General features: G+C 41.9%; 3 protein-coding genes across 3 annotated transcripts in view; 1 reads left to right on the forward strand and 2 right to left on the reverse strand.

Moving 5' to 3' along the window:
- LOC311031893 (leucine-rich repeat-containing G-protein coupled receptor 5A-like) overlaps nt 1-16,365 on the forward strand; it is a gene marked incomplete at its 5' end in the record, with an annotated part of 148,023 nt that overhangs the window by 8,905 nt on the left and 122,753 nt on the right. The window lies entirely within an intron of this gene.
- Nucleotides 1,466-2,500, reverse strand: LOC311031938 (putative nuclease HARBI1; the record flags this gene model as incomplete). Its single annotated transcript, XM_084038534.1, has 1 exon — nt 1,466-2,500. One exon carries the CDS (start codon nt 2,498-2,500, stop codon nt 1,466-1,468), a length of 1,035 nt encoding a protein of 344 aa, XP_083894660.1.
- Nucleotides 8,460-10,586, reverse strand: LOC311032156 (uncharacterized protein; the record flags this gene model as incomplete). The annotated part of the gene is made up of 7 exons (XM_084038807.1): nt 10,487-10,586; nt 10,271-10,407; nt 9,965-10,058; nt 9,503-9,832; nt 9,253-9,418; nt 9,027-9,151; nt 8,460-8,783 (listed from the first exon to the last, which is right to left on the reverse strand). The coding sequence occupies exons 2-7, from the start codon at nt 10,405-10,407 to the stop codon at nt 8,460-8,462; spliced, it is 1,176 nt and encodes a 391-aa protein (XP_083894933.1). The 5' UTR covers nt 10,487-10,586.

A 16,365-nucleotide genomic window follows, 5' to 3' on the forward strand; every position in this document is an offset into this window, starting at 1 on the left:
CCAAAACCAAACTTTTCAGAAGAATAAAAAAGGTAAGGCCATTCAATTCTGTCAAAGGCCTTCTCTGCATCAAGTGATGCAGCTATTGCAGGCTCATTAAGGTAGTCAGTGCCCAGTAGTACATGAAAAAGTCTGTTCATATTATTAGCAGCTAGGCGGCCCGGAATAGAACCAGCTTGGTATACATGTATAATGGATGGGACTACCCCTTCTAAACGAAGGGCAAGTGTCTTTGCCAATATTTTGTAGTCACTATTAAGAAGATTTAATGGCCTATAATTTCCTGCTAAAGTAGGGTCTTTTCCAGCTTTAGGCAATAAGGATATGACAGCTTGGAGGGAGGCATGGTCTCACGTTCAATGATTTCTTCATGAAATAAAAGTAATATGGGGGACAACTGATTTTTGAAACATTTATAAAATTCTGCACCAAAACCATCCTCCCCTGGAGATTTCCCACAAGCCATCTTCCCAATCGCAGTCTCAATCTCTGACCTTGTTAAGGAGGTGTCTAACTTAAGTTTATCCTCCCTCTCCACAGAAGGGAGCTCAAAGTGCTCAAAGAAGGCATCCATCTTTTCTTTACTGACTAGAATAATACTGTTTAAAAATTTGGGAGATTAACTTAAAGTGATGGTTTCTGAGTTAAATGCACCCTAGGTAATTTCCACCATGACATCGAGCCAAATACCCCCTCAGAAGGATTTTTAGCGGTGGTCATCCTTGGTCAAGATAGGGCTATCAGCCGAATGGCTTAGTACTAGCGCGATGGTACATCTTGATTATCTCGTAAATTACCCCACTAATAATGCATGGAATGTTACCAAACTTTTGCAGTAGTACACATAGGGTCTGTATTCACAAAACGAGGCATTTGAAAGTTTGTAAGTACACCAGGGGCCAGTTGTTCAAAGGTAATCTGATCGGATTTTGGTAATCGGATTGGATCAAATCTTGAAAATGGGTTGTTCAAAAGGGAAAGAAGGATTCTGAAATCGGATTGGATCACAGAATCCAATCCTAGTTTTAATCCGGATCAAACCTTCAGTTTGTGTTGTTCAAAACATTTCAGTAGGATTTGGATAACTTTGATCCAAAAAAACAGGATTATCCTGATCCCAACAGGGGGTAGGATTTCAAGGTGGATTTCAGGAAGAAAATGTAGTAAAACTTTAAAATTTATCAAATAATACATTTTTATCATTTAGTATATATACACTTTTATTTATATTTTGCACTTGACTTGTTTAAGTGTTAGTGATAAAGTAGACATAGGCTACTAAATAAGCCTTTCAGTATGGTAAAGTCAAAATGAAATGAAAATAAAAATGATCTTGTGAAAACAATGAAACCGTGAAACAATCCCCCAGATTTCAGATTTAAATAACAAACAAAAATAACATATTACATTTTTCTGTCATCACTGTACATTCATTTTAAAGAAACAATCATCAGAGATGAAACTATCAAAAATAATGTCTAACAATTGCATCCCTGACTACACGTCCAGTCAGTCCCTCATTCTGACAGAACGCCAGAGGTTGGTCTGGTTCTTCCACAGGCTCCGGTGCATCATAAGCTTCATCACAGAGAGGGACATTGCGCCTGGTAGCGATGTTGTGCAGGACAATACACCTAAGTATGATGTTGCATGCTCCCTGTGGCTCCACTCGCAAGTATTTAAGGCATGCAAAGCGTCTCTTCAGAACTCCATTCAAACGCTCAATTGCACATCTCGTTTTGCAATGAGCAGTGTTGAAGCGTGCCTGCGCAGGTGTGGTTGCTGCAAGAAAAGGAGTCATCAGCCATGGTAGGAGTGGATAGGCACTGTCTCCTAATATTATGCCATCCGGTCGGTTGGTTTGGAGCTCTCTGTATAAAGCACTCTCTCTCAGGATACGTGCATCATGAACAGACCCAGGCCACTTCACAACACAGTTTGTGATGATGAGGTCAGCGTCGCCCACAAGTTGGATGTTGATGCTGCGCCTCCCCTTTCGGTTGATGTACTCCCAATCCCTCTCATGAGGTGCTTGGATATGCACATGAGTGCAGTCAATAACCCCAATAGTATTGGGCATGTTCCCCAAAAGAAAGAATTTGTGCTTGGTCTGGGCAATCTGGTCATCCTTTGGAAGGGAAACAAACTGATTGACCAGGCTGGCCAATGCAATGGACACAGCTTTCACTACATCACTCACAGTTGATTTGTCCACTCCTATATTGTCACCAACAACTTGGTTGAAAGTCCCAGATGCATAGAAGCGCAGACCAATGAGGACCTGTTCTTCCACAGACAGACTGTGACTCCTTCGGGTTCTCCGTTGAAGCTTTGGCCTGACAAGGTCTGCAATGTACCTAATATCAGTATTCCCAAAGCGAAAGCGAGCATACAGTTCTTCATCGGTGTATTGCTCCAGTGGTTTTGCACGCTCAGCATATACCCTTTGACGGTATCCTCTTCCACCAAAATGGTGGTAGCGATGGACAATACCTGCCATGTCAGTGCCTCTCTCTCTCTCTCTCTGAGAAAGGCTGAATATAAGATGGCTGTCAAATACCCACCCACTCATTAGCTGATGTGCTTTGGCTTGTGTTCAATTAAATCAATCAAGCCCAAGGCCTTTAAATACTATGTTCACTACAACAGATGAGGTGGAACCATGGACTCAAAAGGACCTAATTTCACTGTTGCAGAAACCCATGCACTGCTGGAGGGTGTTAAGTGCCATTATGCCTCAATAGTAGGAAGCTCTGTTGCGAGTGGAATGTTGACTAATAAAAGGAAGAAAGACATTTGGGTTGAAATCACCCAGAATGTCAATGCAATGGGGTCTGGCCAGAAGAGGACCTTGGAGCAGGTGAAATTCAGATGGAAGAATCTGAGGGCCAGAGCAACAAAGGACCTTGCTGAAGCAAAAAACACCCAAACGGGCAACAAACCCTTTAAGAAAGGTGAATACACAGATGTGGTTCTGGACATTATTGGAGGTGAGAACTCTAAAGCTCTGCACGGGATTCAAGGTGTTGTAGGGGATGGTGAGCCTACCATTGTAGAGGAAAGTGAGCCAGTTCCTCCAAATGCAGAGGAAACATTTATTCTGGATCTCAGCACTATTTCTGAAGAACAACCTGGATCCTCACTGGTAGAGCCAGCAGTCACAGGAGCTCAGAAAAGAGGCTTGAAGCGTCCTTTGCCAAATAATAATGATGATGCCTATGAATCACTTCTCAAACGAGAAACTGAAAGAGCAGAGGCACAGATACTCCTGGCAGAGGAACAAATCAAGCTGACCAAACTGCAGCAAACCAAAGTGAAACTTCAGATCCGCCTCCTAAAAGCAGGGCTTGAAAATGCTGGTCTCTCCTCAGATGAAGAAGAACCCTGAGATCATTCTTTATTTTGTAACTATTGGACATTTACCCTTTTTTTAAAATGATTATTTATTCAAGACGTTTTCAAAATATCCACAATGCATTTGTTAATGTATATTTGTTGTATTTGTTGTGGCTCCGATGAGGGGTCATAAAATAAATTATGAATAGAAGTGGATATTTGTGATTTTTGTGTTTTGTCTCAAAATAAAAAACACTTACAGTGACCCCATGTTGGCTCTTCTACCTGTTTTTCTTAAGATAGCTGTAGCCCACATTGTGATATGTTGTCCCATTTAGAGCACTGGCAATCCGGATTTGGTAATCTTGAAAACTGTGAATCTGGATCAGGGTGATCCAATCCAATTTTGCTTTGAAAAACCGGCATAAAAGTAAGAAGGATTACCTGATCCCGGATAGCAAAAAATGGGATTTCCAAATCCGGATAATTTTTATCCGGATTAAATGTTTTGAACAACTGGCCCCAGGAGTTTATTTAAAAGAACACTTGCCTGATAGCTTCTATCCTCGGCTACCAACACTAACTAACGCTACTGCAGTGTAGATGCTACTTCGGTGTTCACCCAGCCGATGCCGCGACGCAAGTTTCACGTGAGAGTATGAAAACGTTTCGTTGAATTTTGATAAATGCTTGTATTATCAGTGTCATGATCTGTGTTTTCTTGATTTTGATTTCCTGTTTTATTTTGTAATTTTGCCCTCGTGATTCCCTGTCTCGTACTTCCTGGTCCTTGTCGTTTCCGCTGTCTTGACTCCCCCACCCTCTCGTGTTGATTACCATGCCTGCCCTGATGTGTTTCACCTGTTCCTCGTCAGCTCCCTGCCTCCCTGTGTATATAGTCTGTGTGTTTCCCCTGTCTCATTGTTGGGTCATTGTCGTTGTCGCTGTCGCTGTCTGTCACTCCCTGTCTGCTGCACCACGTCATGTCCATGGATTTATTCGTTTCTGCCTCCCGTGTCTCTTCGTGTTTTGGTTCCTTTTTCGTAAGTGTTTCTTTGACTGGTGTTTTTGCCCCTGAGGTCTTCCTGAGGGGTATTCCACCAAACTCGCTGGTTAAGCCTGGTTAGAACTAACGCCAACTTCCACTTGCGGCTAAACCCGTTCCATTAACGCATTTCAGCCGCGCCTTGTTGAGGCTAATTCAAGCCAGGTTAAAGTTGTCTTGTGTTACGCCGTTCACGGGATATAAAGCCAGCCCAGAATCGTGAATGTTGAATCATCGAGAAAATGGCAGAAAAGACCAGCGCAAAAAATATTGATGGAACTGTATGAGGAGTACAAACCCATCATAACCAATAAAGGGAATACTGTAGTGATAAATAAAAATCGCGAGGCTGCTTGGGCAAGAATTGCCGAACGATTAAATACGGAAGTACCATTAAGAGTAACATGTTCTAATATAACTCTGACTACAATTTGTCGAACGTGACGATAGCGTAGAGGTAACGTGCCGGCTTTGCATGCGGCCGCCCACGGTTCAATTCCCGACTATGGAAGATTGAGAAACTTCTTTCTTTGTCCGGAACTCTCTCTCTCTCTTTTTTTTTGATAGGCCTAGTAAATGTATCTACATTGACCAACTCATTTATCTCAACAATTCAATGAACACATTCAATGAACCTATTAATGAACTCACCTGAAAGGAATTTATGTGGCTGGAAATTGCATGCAGCAATGCCTTTGTCATTGGGATCTATAACATGCTATTAATAATAACATCCTTATGCCTATCATGTTTTTGCAAGTTATATTTGGGTTCTGGGGAAATTGTATGACATATTTATCATAGTTAAGGTAAAATGTTGGTCTAATTCTCTGATCTAAAGACATACAGGCAAAAAAACACACATGAGATGTCTTCGCCGGGATGTGAACCTGCGATGCGCACATCCGGGGGCAGGAGCATCACCACTCACCCAACTGGGGGCTTTAGATAATGATATGGCCAGTTGGTCTTAAACAAAATAAACGATTTATTCATATTTTTTTAATTGCAAGCATGTATTCTTAGACGCTTGATGAAAATATAGTCTGTTTGTACTTGATATATGTAATTTTGGTCATTTTTGGTCTTTCACGTGACGAAATCACGAGGACTAGGCTTGGCGGAACCTTCTGCTGGTACAGTAGTTTCCGACAGACGGACTTCTCTGAAACCCCCGCTAAAGTAAGCCTGATGGTTACACAGCAAATTTCCCAGTGTTAAATTAACACCCACAGTGTTAATTTTAACACCAGCAAAGTGTCTATATGCATCCACTCTCAATCGTGTTAAATTAACATTTATGAAAGTGTTAATAAGTTGACACCCAATTTTAGTTGATTTAACACTCTGTATTGTCAAAAATCAACACTACATAACACTTTGTGGTGTTGTATTCACACTACACTGGTGTTAGTGTTAAAACAAAATGTTAAAAAGAACACTGCTTTCTTCAACACCAACACCAGTGTAGTGTGAAGACAACAAAACTCAGTGTTGAAAATTACTAATTGTTACACTACTAGGTGTATACCAATAACACTATCGGGTGTCAAATTTCCCCATACCCCACCAACTGAAATAAAAGGCAAATGGCAGAAAATGTAGAGAAAATGACCTTTGTATTAAATCCATTTTTTACAATTCAATGCACATTTCAGACAAAACTGCAGTAGGGCACAATATACATACTTTCATCATTTTCAGGTGAAAACTGTCTGTCGTAAGGCTTATAGTACAACAGATCATCCACACAAATTACTCTAAACACATCATCCACCTCCTCAATGCTGAATGCATTCAGGTGATCATCAAAATGCATGGTAATAACTTTGGTGGCCAATAGAAACACTTCATCCTCTTTGATAATGATATTGTTAATCTTATCAAAAGTAGGCATTTCATTTTCAACACTTGTACAGACAAACATTCCAATCTGGTACTCTGTTCCATGGATTTTCACCCAGGAAGTAGTGGAGACACTAGACAGATTCAAAGTTGGACAAGACCTCAAGACCACATTGCCCTCCAGATTGCTAGTTGAGACATGTTTAACAGGACCAAACTGTAATCTTTTGAAATAAAAATTCTCCCAATGAAAAGCCAACTGATGCTGATGTTTCTTCACTAATGTTTTGGTTAAGTTTTTAAAATTCTTCACCGACTTCTTAAAGAAGTTGTGCTTGCCTTCGAACCTCATACACCACACATGTATGAGTGGACCTATTTTCCGAATGCATCTGGGGTAGTGTATCATCAGATGATGCTTTGGAATGAGCCTCTTATCTGTAAACACCAACTTAAAAAGTTTGTGATGGTCAGAAATGAGGTGCTTCAGATAATAAGTCATACCATCTGTTATAATTGGAGAGAATACAATGTTTACAATCTGAATCAAAAGCATAATCACATTCCAATAACTGTTGTTCTGGTCAACTAGGTCTCCAAAAATCAAGGGAGTATTCCGCAGGAGGCACCAAGACTGAATGGCATTGAGCCCGAGGTCATTGCCATCATCATTAACTTTGACTCCACTGGGTCTGTTCTTTCTCTCACTGTAACCATAGTTAAAGCTCTGAATCCTTTGAGAGAGAGCGTTTAAAGAAATGAAGTCCTTCACCAAATACTGAAAAAGAAGCTTCAACTCATACTGTACAACACCTTCTAGTAGGTCGTGCATAATATCCACTGCATAATTGTCTGAGGAATGAAAAAATTGCAGTGCATTTAGGGGACAGGTTCTCTTAACACCAAATGAGTGAACTAGAGTGGGATTTTGTGCCATGGCATTGCAGTGTTCTGAATAGAGCTCCTTTGTGCGAGGAATTAAGTCTGGGTCATCCTCACTAAAGACTGACTGCAAATGTGTTTTGTCAGTTAAACAAAATCGGCAACAGTAGGTTGCACTGAACGATTCAACCATACCAAATAGTCCATGTATAGCTAAATTATCCCCAGTAACCTGAATAACAGACCCCTTTAAGGGTGCATCTGAAAAGGGCACCTGGATCCCCTGAGTCTCCAAAACTTTTAAATCATGAACAAGAGGCTGCAGGATTGGATCGAAACCATATTTCTTCAAGTCCTCTGAGTGAAAAAGCGCCACAAGATGAATGTTCATCAAAACAGAATTCAGCTTCATTGGCAAATTTCGTAAAATAAAGTAAACACAGCCAAGTTTGTGAATTCCCTTTTTAGATCCTAGCGGATTGGCCGTTTCAAAATCATCATAATACAGCTGAATTTGAAGAGCGTGTTCTTGTTGTGAAAATAATGGATGATTTCTGAAATATGAACCATCATTAATGTCTTTGAAAATGCCATCTTCATGAAGCTTTACTTGCTGGAAACAGTTGCTGAGTTCCCGGTTGGTAAACATGGACTCAAGAGTTCCCAAAATAGGCACATAAACAAATTTGTCATTAACAGGAATTTGACTGTATACACCAGTAGTTCTATCTTTGCGGAGATCGTAACGCACACCAAGAACATGCTCTACTGGTTCAACGATTTTCCATTTTTTCTCAAAATGTCTTTGCCTCTTAGTTTCTGTATTGAGGAATGAAAATGGATTTTCAAGTTGCTCAAAACAGTCTTTAACTTTATTTAGAGTTTGTTCGGTTACCTCAGATGAAAGACATTTAAGAACAGCGTCATGTGCTTGGACATGGACATCATTGACAAATTCCTCCATTGAACCAACTAAAGCACAGCACAGTACTTTCAGGGACTCCAGATGCTTGTACTTGAGCGACAATAGAGCTGCACATATCCAGTAACTGTCTTTTTTCAAGAGGAGCTGGGTAACTGACGAGAGAAACTGCATTCGGCAGTGGATCAGGAACAAAAACATTACTGTCAACATTGTCCAAAGGATCAACAGAACTTGAAGCTACACAGTCTGTATGTACTCTTAATAAATGTTTCTTAAATCCACAATATGTGTAAAAAACAGAGGAACACCCACTCTCGCCACATTTCAATCGCAATGTCCGTCCAGGGTACAAAGCATGACTAAACTTCAAATGTTGAAAATAAACAGAGCAACTTTTGTGCTGTACCTTGCACACGTAGCACATTTTCAAACCTCAGTATGATCGACTTTGGCCCGGATTTCCTTGACCCGCGGACTCTCTTTTGTAGTGCCGACATCAATCCCATACACGGTAGTTTGAATGAAGGTGTAGAAGTTGCACAAGGCCTCATCGTAGGATACAGCAAAGACGAAGTGGGCCTTGAACAGTTCGTCGAATGCAGCCACAGCTGTCTGCGCCACACAGGGGATGGCCCTCTGGTCGAGGATGACGTAGTACTTCTGGATACTACTCTTCTTTTCTCCAACACAGAGGAGGAAGGGCTGTGCTGATCCAACTCTGTCAAGGAATGTCACCATGCTTGTCCCAACCTAAGAGTGTCAGAGGGAAAATTAGGAATGGTATTTTATGTTTGTTTACTCACACACACACACACACACACAATTTACTGCATTTACGCAAAAAAACAAAACAAACAACATTTACCACTTTCCTTTAGCTCGATAGGCATCTAAACACCTCTAAATGACATGGCACAAATTCTCAAGAATCAGTGGATTAAGAGTTAAAAGTGGCGAAGCAACAATCAGTCACCATCTATATCCTGAACGTACCTTCATGAACTTGACCACATGGTCAGTAGCTTCAGTGGCACTGATTTTCCCGTGTCTTTTCCCTTTTGCGGTTGGAGGCAAGAGATGAATAAGCAGGAGGATAGCTGCCAAGTCACTGTCCCATCCTAGTGGATTAGTATAGTAACACCCACATCCCATGAGTATACAGACATTGCTCATAGGCGCATATGAAGAACACAGGCAAACACAATACGTGTACACTTACCATAATCATTCGCTTCCTCTTGAGCAGACAGAAGGTCATCCACATGAGTACCAGGGCGAAGGCTTTTGCAGACAGTGATAATCCTAGGTTTGTAGAACGTTGGCCATTTTCCGATAAACTTGCCCGAGACGTCTTCTCCAAATAGCATTGTGAAGTCTTGGTTAATCTAACACAGACAGAAACCATGTCAAAACATGGTACAAAACACATTTATTAATTGGTACATCAAGCTAGTCTCTGTTTTTCTTACCAAGCCTGGTGTATCCAAGAATCGGGGAAAGTGATCTAGGATGACCGAAGACTGGTCTGGATCGTGTAGCATACTCTGACGGTGCTTGAAGGTTGCCTTCATTTTCTCCCTCACAACTGGTTGGTCTGCTGAATGCTTCATCGCAGACATTGCTTCTCTGCATTCATCACCTGACAGCTGCTCAGATGTTGATGTCTCACGCAGGGTCTTAGGGCCATGTTGATCAGCAGACTTGGAGCTCCTCTTGAAATCACTTGTGGTATTGCGCTGAACCGTTTTCAATCTGTAGGCCAGGTAGCCTTGGCCACTGTGAGGATCGTAGTAATGTTCCTGTCAGACAAGAAAACAGGCAAGAGGTACTGTCAATATTAAAAGCCATCAAAACTGATGCCTGTATCAGGACCTCAAAATAAGGCTTTTCTCTATACATGACCACATAAAACTCTGCTACATAATACTTACATATCCAGTTGGTGAGGCCTTATCCTTCAAATTGGGGAAAAGGGTGACTATTCCAAGGGCATAGGTCACACGGACATTGATTGGTGGGACCCTCCTACACCATAGCAAGATATTACCATATCACAAAATTATCCAAAAACAATCAACTTTTTTCTCTGTCAACAGTTAATATGTTGGTTTTTGCACTATTCACGATTAAATAACGAGTTAACATAACTTGTAAATCATAGCATTCTGTTTTCATGAACATTTTACACAGCGTCTAAACTTCTCTGGAATTGGGGTTGTATTTTATTGGTCACTTACCCATGACTCTCAATCATATCTGCGACCAGGATGTTGACGAGTTTCCTTCTTGTTTGATCAGAAAGGCCTTTGGTCGCATTGTACTCTTTGATTATGTCTTCACCCCCATTTTTTTGATGTAGAGCTACATAGACCATCTGCAATATAGAAGTTGCATGTAAACTTGCAATGCATTTTGAAAATGGCTCGACATTCCACAATCTAAGAACAACTTACATCTTTTGCTGCCTTACTGTCAGGTGGTCCTTCTAACAGTTGCCTTCTCCGTGCTTTGTTTAATTCTGTAATTACAGTGGAGCCTGAACACACAGACTCAACTGATGAGAATGATCCCTCATCTGAGCAGAAGGAGGCCTCAGAGACCTCTTTCTCAGCTAAGGGTAGAAAGAGGGTGTGGCAGTTTTATAATATTTAACTTTAATTGGAAAATATATTTTGTCACTGTTCCGAATGTAAATGCAATGGGAGGGGTGTTTCTGTGTCTTACCAGAGTCCTCAGTAAACACTTTGAAAGATACTGCAGCAGATCTCACTAACTCATCAAAAATGTCAGCATCTACATCAACTCCTGAGGAGTCCTTCAGGTTCACATCAGGTTCATTTGGCAGGCTGAATTTGGCTGAAACTGAGATCCAAAACACTTAATTTCCCAACTATTAACCACTTTTTTTTTTTGTTTTGTAAAATTCCTGCATCCCTGCAACTAATACTTGGGTGCCTAACACAGAAATGGCTTATTATCTCATTGGGCTATAAGAAATCTGGTAGTAAGTAATGCACTACCGTGACAAGGTGCCAGTAAAAGCTGTTTGGCAACAGCACCACAACCACATGCCATTAAGTATAACCTATGTTGTGATGAAATAACTTCAGATAAACTCTCAGTAAGGTTCTGCTTTAGAAAAGTACATAAAATAATCATAAGGTTAATACATTTTGCTATTAATAATCAAGAACAGACTCAAATGGGCATGCAATAATAGGTGTGATGTGAAAAATCAATAGGTTACCCTTTTACTTACCTTCCTGAATGAACTGAATGTAATCGTAGCCGTCATCCTTCATTGGTATTCGAACCCATTTCAGGACACCCTTGCACTCCACTTGAACCAGCATTTCTTTGTTAAAAAATAAAACAAGATACAACACAAATGTCAGGCAAACAGTTAAACATGCCAATGCACCAGTAAATATGTTCATGGTGATCTGACTGACTCCATATGCCTAATACTACTACTAAAACAGACTATTTTAAACAAATCTAAATCAAATAAATTCTGAAAAAATAATTATATTACAATGAGTTCAGTCATTAACAGATAAACAGGCTAAAACAAACTTGCCTTCAAATAGAATATATTCAATTTTACATTAATTCCTCCTCCCTCACTCTCTCTCCCTCACCCCCCCCACCCCCCCCCCCCCCCCCCCCCCCGTCACTCACTCGCTCTCCGAACCGCGAAGAAGTCAGAGAATTAACAGATGAAAACAGAGTAAACGGCAGCTATCCGGTCCCGCACGCGCGCGCGCGCGCACGCACGCACACACACACACACACACACACACACACACACACACACACAGGTCTGCCGGCTGCGCAGCCGTGAGAGAGGGGACGGGAGAGCCCCCGGCGCTGCTGCAGAGGAGCCGTGGACTGCTGAGCAGCAGCGCATTTCCCCTGCTGAGTCGCTAAATGTTTCGCTAGTCGCTTGGCTAGTGGCTCTGAAAAGCCGCTAAATCTAGCGAAAAAGTCGCCGAGTTAGCAACACTGCACGTACATTCCAACACGAATATCCCCCAGAAACTACACACCAAACCAAATGTCTGCGGCCAGCGTCTCTGTGGATGAACGAGGGTTAAACAGTTTTTAGACCTGACGAAATGAAATTTAAGACCTCGAGTGAAAATGTGGCCGTTTTTAAGACGTTTTAAGGCCTTAAATTTAAGGTTCAGAATTTTAGACTTTTTAAGACCCCGCGGGAACCCTGTCATGTCAATGAAGGCTAGCATACATGTTTCTCCATCTGAGCTTACAGCAACCAAATGTAGCTACGTTAACGTTAACTTAACGTTAGCCTGCTTGCTTAGCATTAACGTGCTACTCCCGCCGCCATATAGGCCCATTTATACCCTCCGGATCCGGACGAAATTCGTCCGTCCGTACCAAACGTACTCTCCGCTACTGGCCTTCATACCTCCGTCCGGTTTCAGCGTTTTTACGGACGTAACGCGTGTCGTGTCATAAATGACAGGGCCGTTGACATGGCAACCGTTGCAATTGCTCCGTTTCGTCCGGAGCGCTCCGGATTCGTAAGCTCAGAGGCAACGGATCCGTTGACGGATGAAACGACCTCCGGATACGGACGAAAGTGTCCGTATCCGCACAGTAGGTTCATTATCAGGGAGTAAACTGTACACTAACGTTAACCTAAGAGCATTGAGTCATGCTAAAACCATTAGCTATAACCTAGCTATTACCGAACGTTATCGGATAGCTAGTAACGTTATTCCCGCTCATGAGTGGGAATAACGTTACTAGCTATTACCGAATAACCTAGCTATTACCGAACGTTATCGGATAGCTAGTAACGTTATTCCCGCTCACACAGTAGGTTCATTATCAGGGAGTAACGTTAAACTGTACACCAACGTTAACCTAAGAGCATTGAGTCATGCTAAAACCATTAGCTCAGTATTAGGACCGCTTCTGTTCTCACTATACACCAGATCACTAGGTTCTGTTATCACATCGCATGGATTCTCCTACCATTGCTACGCTGATGACACCCAGCTGTTCCTCTCTTTTCCCCCGTCCTCTGACGCTCACATTGCAACTCGCATCTCGGACTGCCTGGCTGACATCTCTGTCTGGACAACTGCACATCACCTCAAGCTTAACCTGAATAAAACCGAACTCCTCTTCATCCCAGGGAAAGACTGCCCTCACATGGACCTGTCGGTCACTGTTGAGGGCATCACAGTATTTCCTTCCTCAACTGCGAGGAACCTGGGTGTAATCCTCGATGACCAACTATCCTGCACCCCCAACATCACTGCTGTGGCCCGATCCTGCAGATTTGCCCTCTACAATATCCGCAGGATTCGGACCTTCCTCACAAAGGATGCAACGCAGCTCTTGGTCCAAGCACTGGTCATCTCCCGCCTTGACTACTGCAACTCTCTCCTGGCCGGACTCCCGGCCTATGCGATTAAACCATTGCAGCGTATCCAGAACGCTGCAGCACGCCTTATCTTCAATCTACCCAAATTCTCCCACGTGACCCCCCTCCTCCGTGACCTCCACTGGCTCCCTGTTGCAGCACGCATCCAATTCAAGACGATGACACTGGCCTTCAGGGCCATCAATGGAACGGCACCTGCCTACCTTCAAACACTGGTCAAACCTCATGCCCCGAAGCGAGCACTCCCCTCCTCTACTTCAGCTGGCCGGCTGGTACCACCATCGCTGAAATCAAACAAATGTCACTCAGCAAAGTCCAGACTCTTCTCTGTTCTGGTGCCTCAGTGGTGGAACGAACTCCCGACCAATGTCAGGACAGCAGAGTCATTTGCCATCTTCCGAAAAAGGCTCAAGACTCACCTGTTCAGACTTCACCTCGACTCTACATAGCATGACCCACTAACACCCTCCCTCGACCCCCCCCCCCCCCCCCCGCAAAAAAAAAAAAAAAAAAAACTCGGATCGTAGCACTGTTACTCTTGAAGTACTACTTTACTCAGATGAGGACCTAGCACTTGTTCTATTTTTAGCTCTTACTGCATCGGCAATGATACGTCGTGGTTTCTTTGTTTCCTTCTTTTGACAAATGTACTTATTGTAAGTCGCTTTGGACAAAAGCGTCTGCTAAATGACCTAAATGTAAATGTAAATGTAAATTAGCTATAACCTAGCTATTACCGAACGTTATCGGATAGCTAGTAACGTTATTCCCGAGCGGGAATAACGTTACTAGCTATTACCGAATAACCTAGCTATTACCGAACGTTATCAGATAGCTAGTAACGTTATTCCCGCTCACACAGTAGGTTCATTATCAGGGAGTAACGTTAAACTGTACACCAACGTTAACCTAAGAGCATTGAGTCATGCTAAAACCATTAGCTATAACCTAGCTATTACCGAACGTTATCGGATAGCTAGTAGGCCTACTTTGTGGAATTCATGCAAAACAGACGGTTACAAATAAATAAGTTATGAAGCTAATATATATTATCATCATATATCATGCGTGTGACTAGTCTTGATTACCAAGTCAGTCAGTGAAATTGAGCACTTACCTTCTACCGTCTTCCCCGAAAGAAAATGGCGCAGGAGAAATTTCTTTCGTCTTGATCACGTCCTGGAGAACCGTTACGTGAGGGTGTGGCTTAGATCTGCATTAACACCGTTGACTGCTAACACTCCGATTTAACAACGTCAATTAGTCACAGGCAACACTAGCAGTGCTATTTTATAACTGGGTGGTGTTAAAATAACACCAACACTCTTTAATCAACACCGACACTGACATATTAACACTCATATATTTGCTGTGTAGCCTGCCCCAGGGCAGGCTAGTTTGGTCGGATAAATTCCCATGGTTACTTAGCGGAGAGTGCCTCAAGTCACGTTGATGGAACGCAACTCTCGCTAAAGGTAGCGAGGCTTATCGAAATTAGCCCGGCTTTGCACTTAGCGAGTTTGATGGAATACCCCTCTGGTTTGATACTTTGTTTTTTGTCTTAGTTTTTGGTTTTGTATTTAGTTTGTTATGGAAATAAAACCTTTTTAACTGCATTTGGGTCCTCACCTCCTTTTTCGAGTCCACGTCTTGTCCGAATCCTGACAATCAGGTCAACACATTTTTATTAATGCTTGTATTATCAGGTTAACAAGTGTTGACAAGTGTTGACCTGATAATACAAGCATTTATAAAAATTCAGCGAAACGTTTTGCTGACCATCGCTAAAAATGCTTCCGAGGGGGTATTTGGCTGGATGTCATTGTGGAAATTACCTAGGGTGCATTTTACTCCGAACCATCACTTTAACCTCACACTGTAGTCTACCTTGTTCATCACTAACAGCTGGAATAAACTGCCTTTTCTCTATCTGTTTTATTCTGTTCGCCAACATCCTCCCTGCCTTGTCACCTGACTCAAAATACAATCTTTGTGTTCTAAATAAAGCATCTGTTTCCTCCTGTAAAATCCTAGGTCTGCCCTAGTAGCAGTGAGAGATTTTCTAAGATCTGAGTTCGAAGAGTCAGCCATATGCTGTTCCTCTAGTTTCCTTAGTTTTACATTTAAATATAACTTTTTCTCAATTTTTTTTACATTTCTCAGCAGTTGCATAGCTGATGATCCATCCTCTGCATGTAGCCTTAAAGGCTTCCCATACAGTGGACACAGTTGATACTGAATTCAAATTTATCTAAAAAAATTCAGAGATTTTGTTTCTGAGGACACGTGGATGCAGTCTATTCTAGAATAGGAGCTATGTGGATTAGAGAAAAGGTATATTCTTGATTATCTGAATTTACCATGCGCCAAATATCACTGATTGATAACTGCGTCTGAAACTCATGCATTGTAGCTGAATTTCGCTTATCAGATGGAAGAGGACCATTCAACCTATCTAACAATGCATTTGACACACAATTGAAATCTCCTGCAATAATAATACCATATAGCAGGAAATCACTGGATAGAGGGCTGATAAAAAATCACCTTAATCATATTTAAACTTTTATCCATCATTGAAAAAATACATTCCAACCCCTTTAATACTCAACTTGTACTCTAACTGTTGGAGCCATTCTTTATTTTGTTTCTAGTCACCTATTTTAAGACGTTAGAAATGGCACCACCTGGTGTTGACCGGTGGTAGTGACAGGAGGCCTTTATGATTAGGTCTCTGATGACACGCAGGTGTGCAAACCAACAGGTGAATGCTGAGAGAGCACACAGTTTTTACTGCTCTGTTTTTGTTCTCCATTTATGTCGATACCAACACTAAGTGACACTTAGAACGCTACATTTTAGATATCACAACAGATTGTGATAATAGCGTATGTTTTGTTTATTTGTACTTTT

This window comes from Eutrigla gurnardus (genome assembly GCF_963514095.1).
Source record: "Eutrigla gurnardus genome assembly, chromosome: 21".
Classification (NCBI taxonomy): domain Eukaryota; kingdom Metazoa; phylum Chordata; class Actinopteri; order Perciformes; family Triglidae; genus Eutrigla; species Eutrigla gurnardus.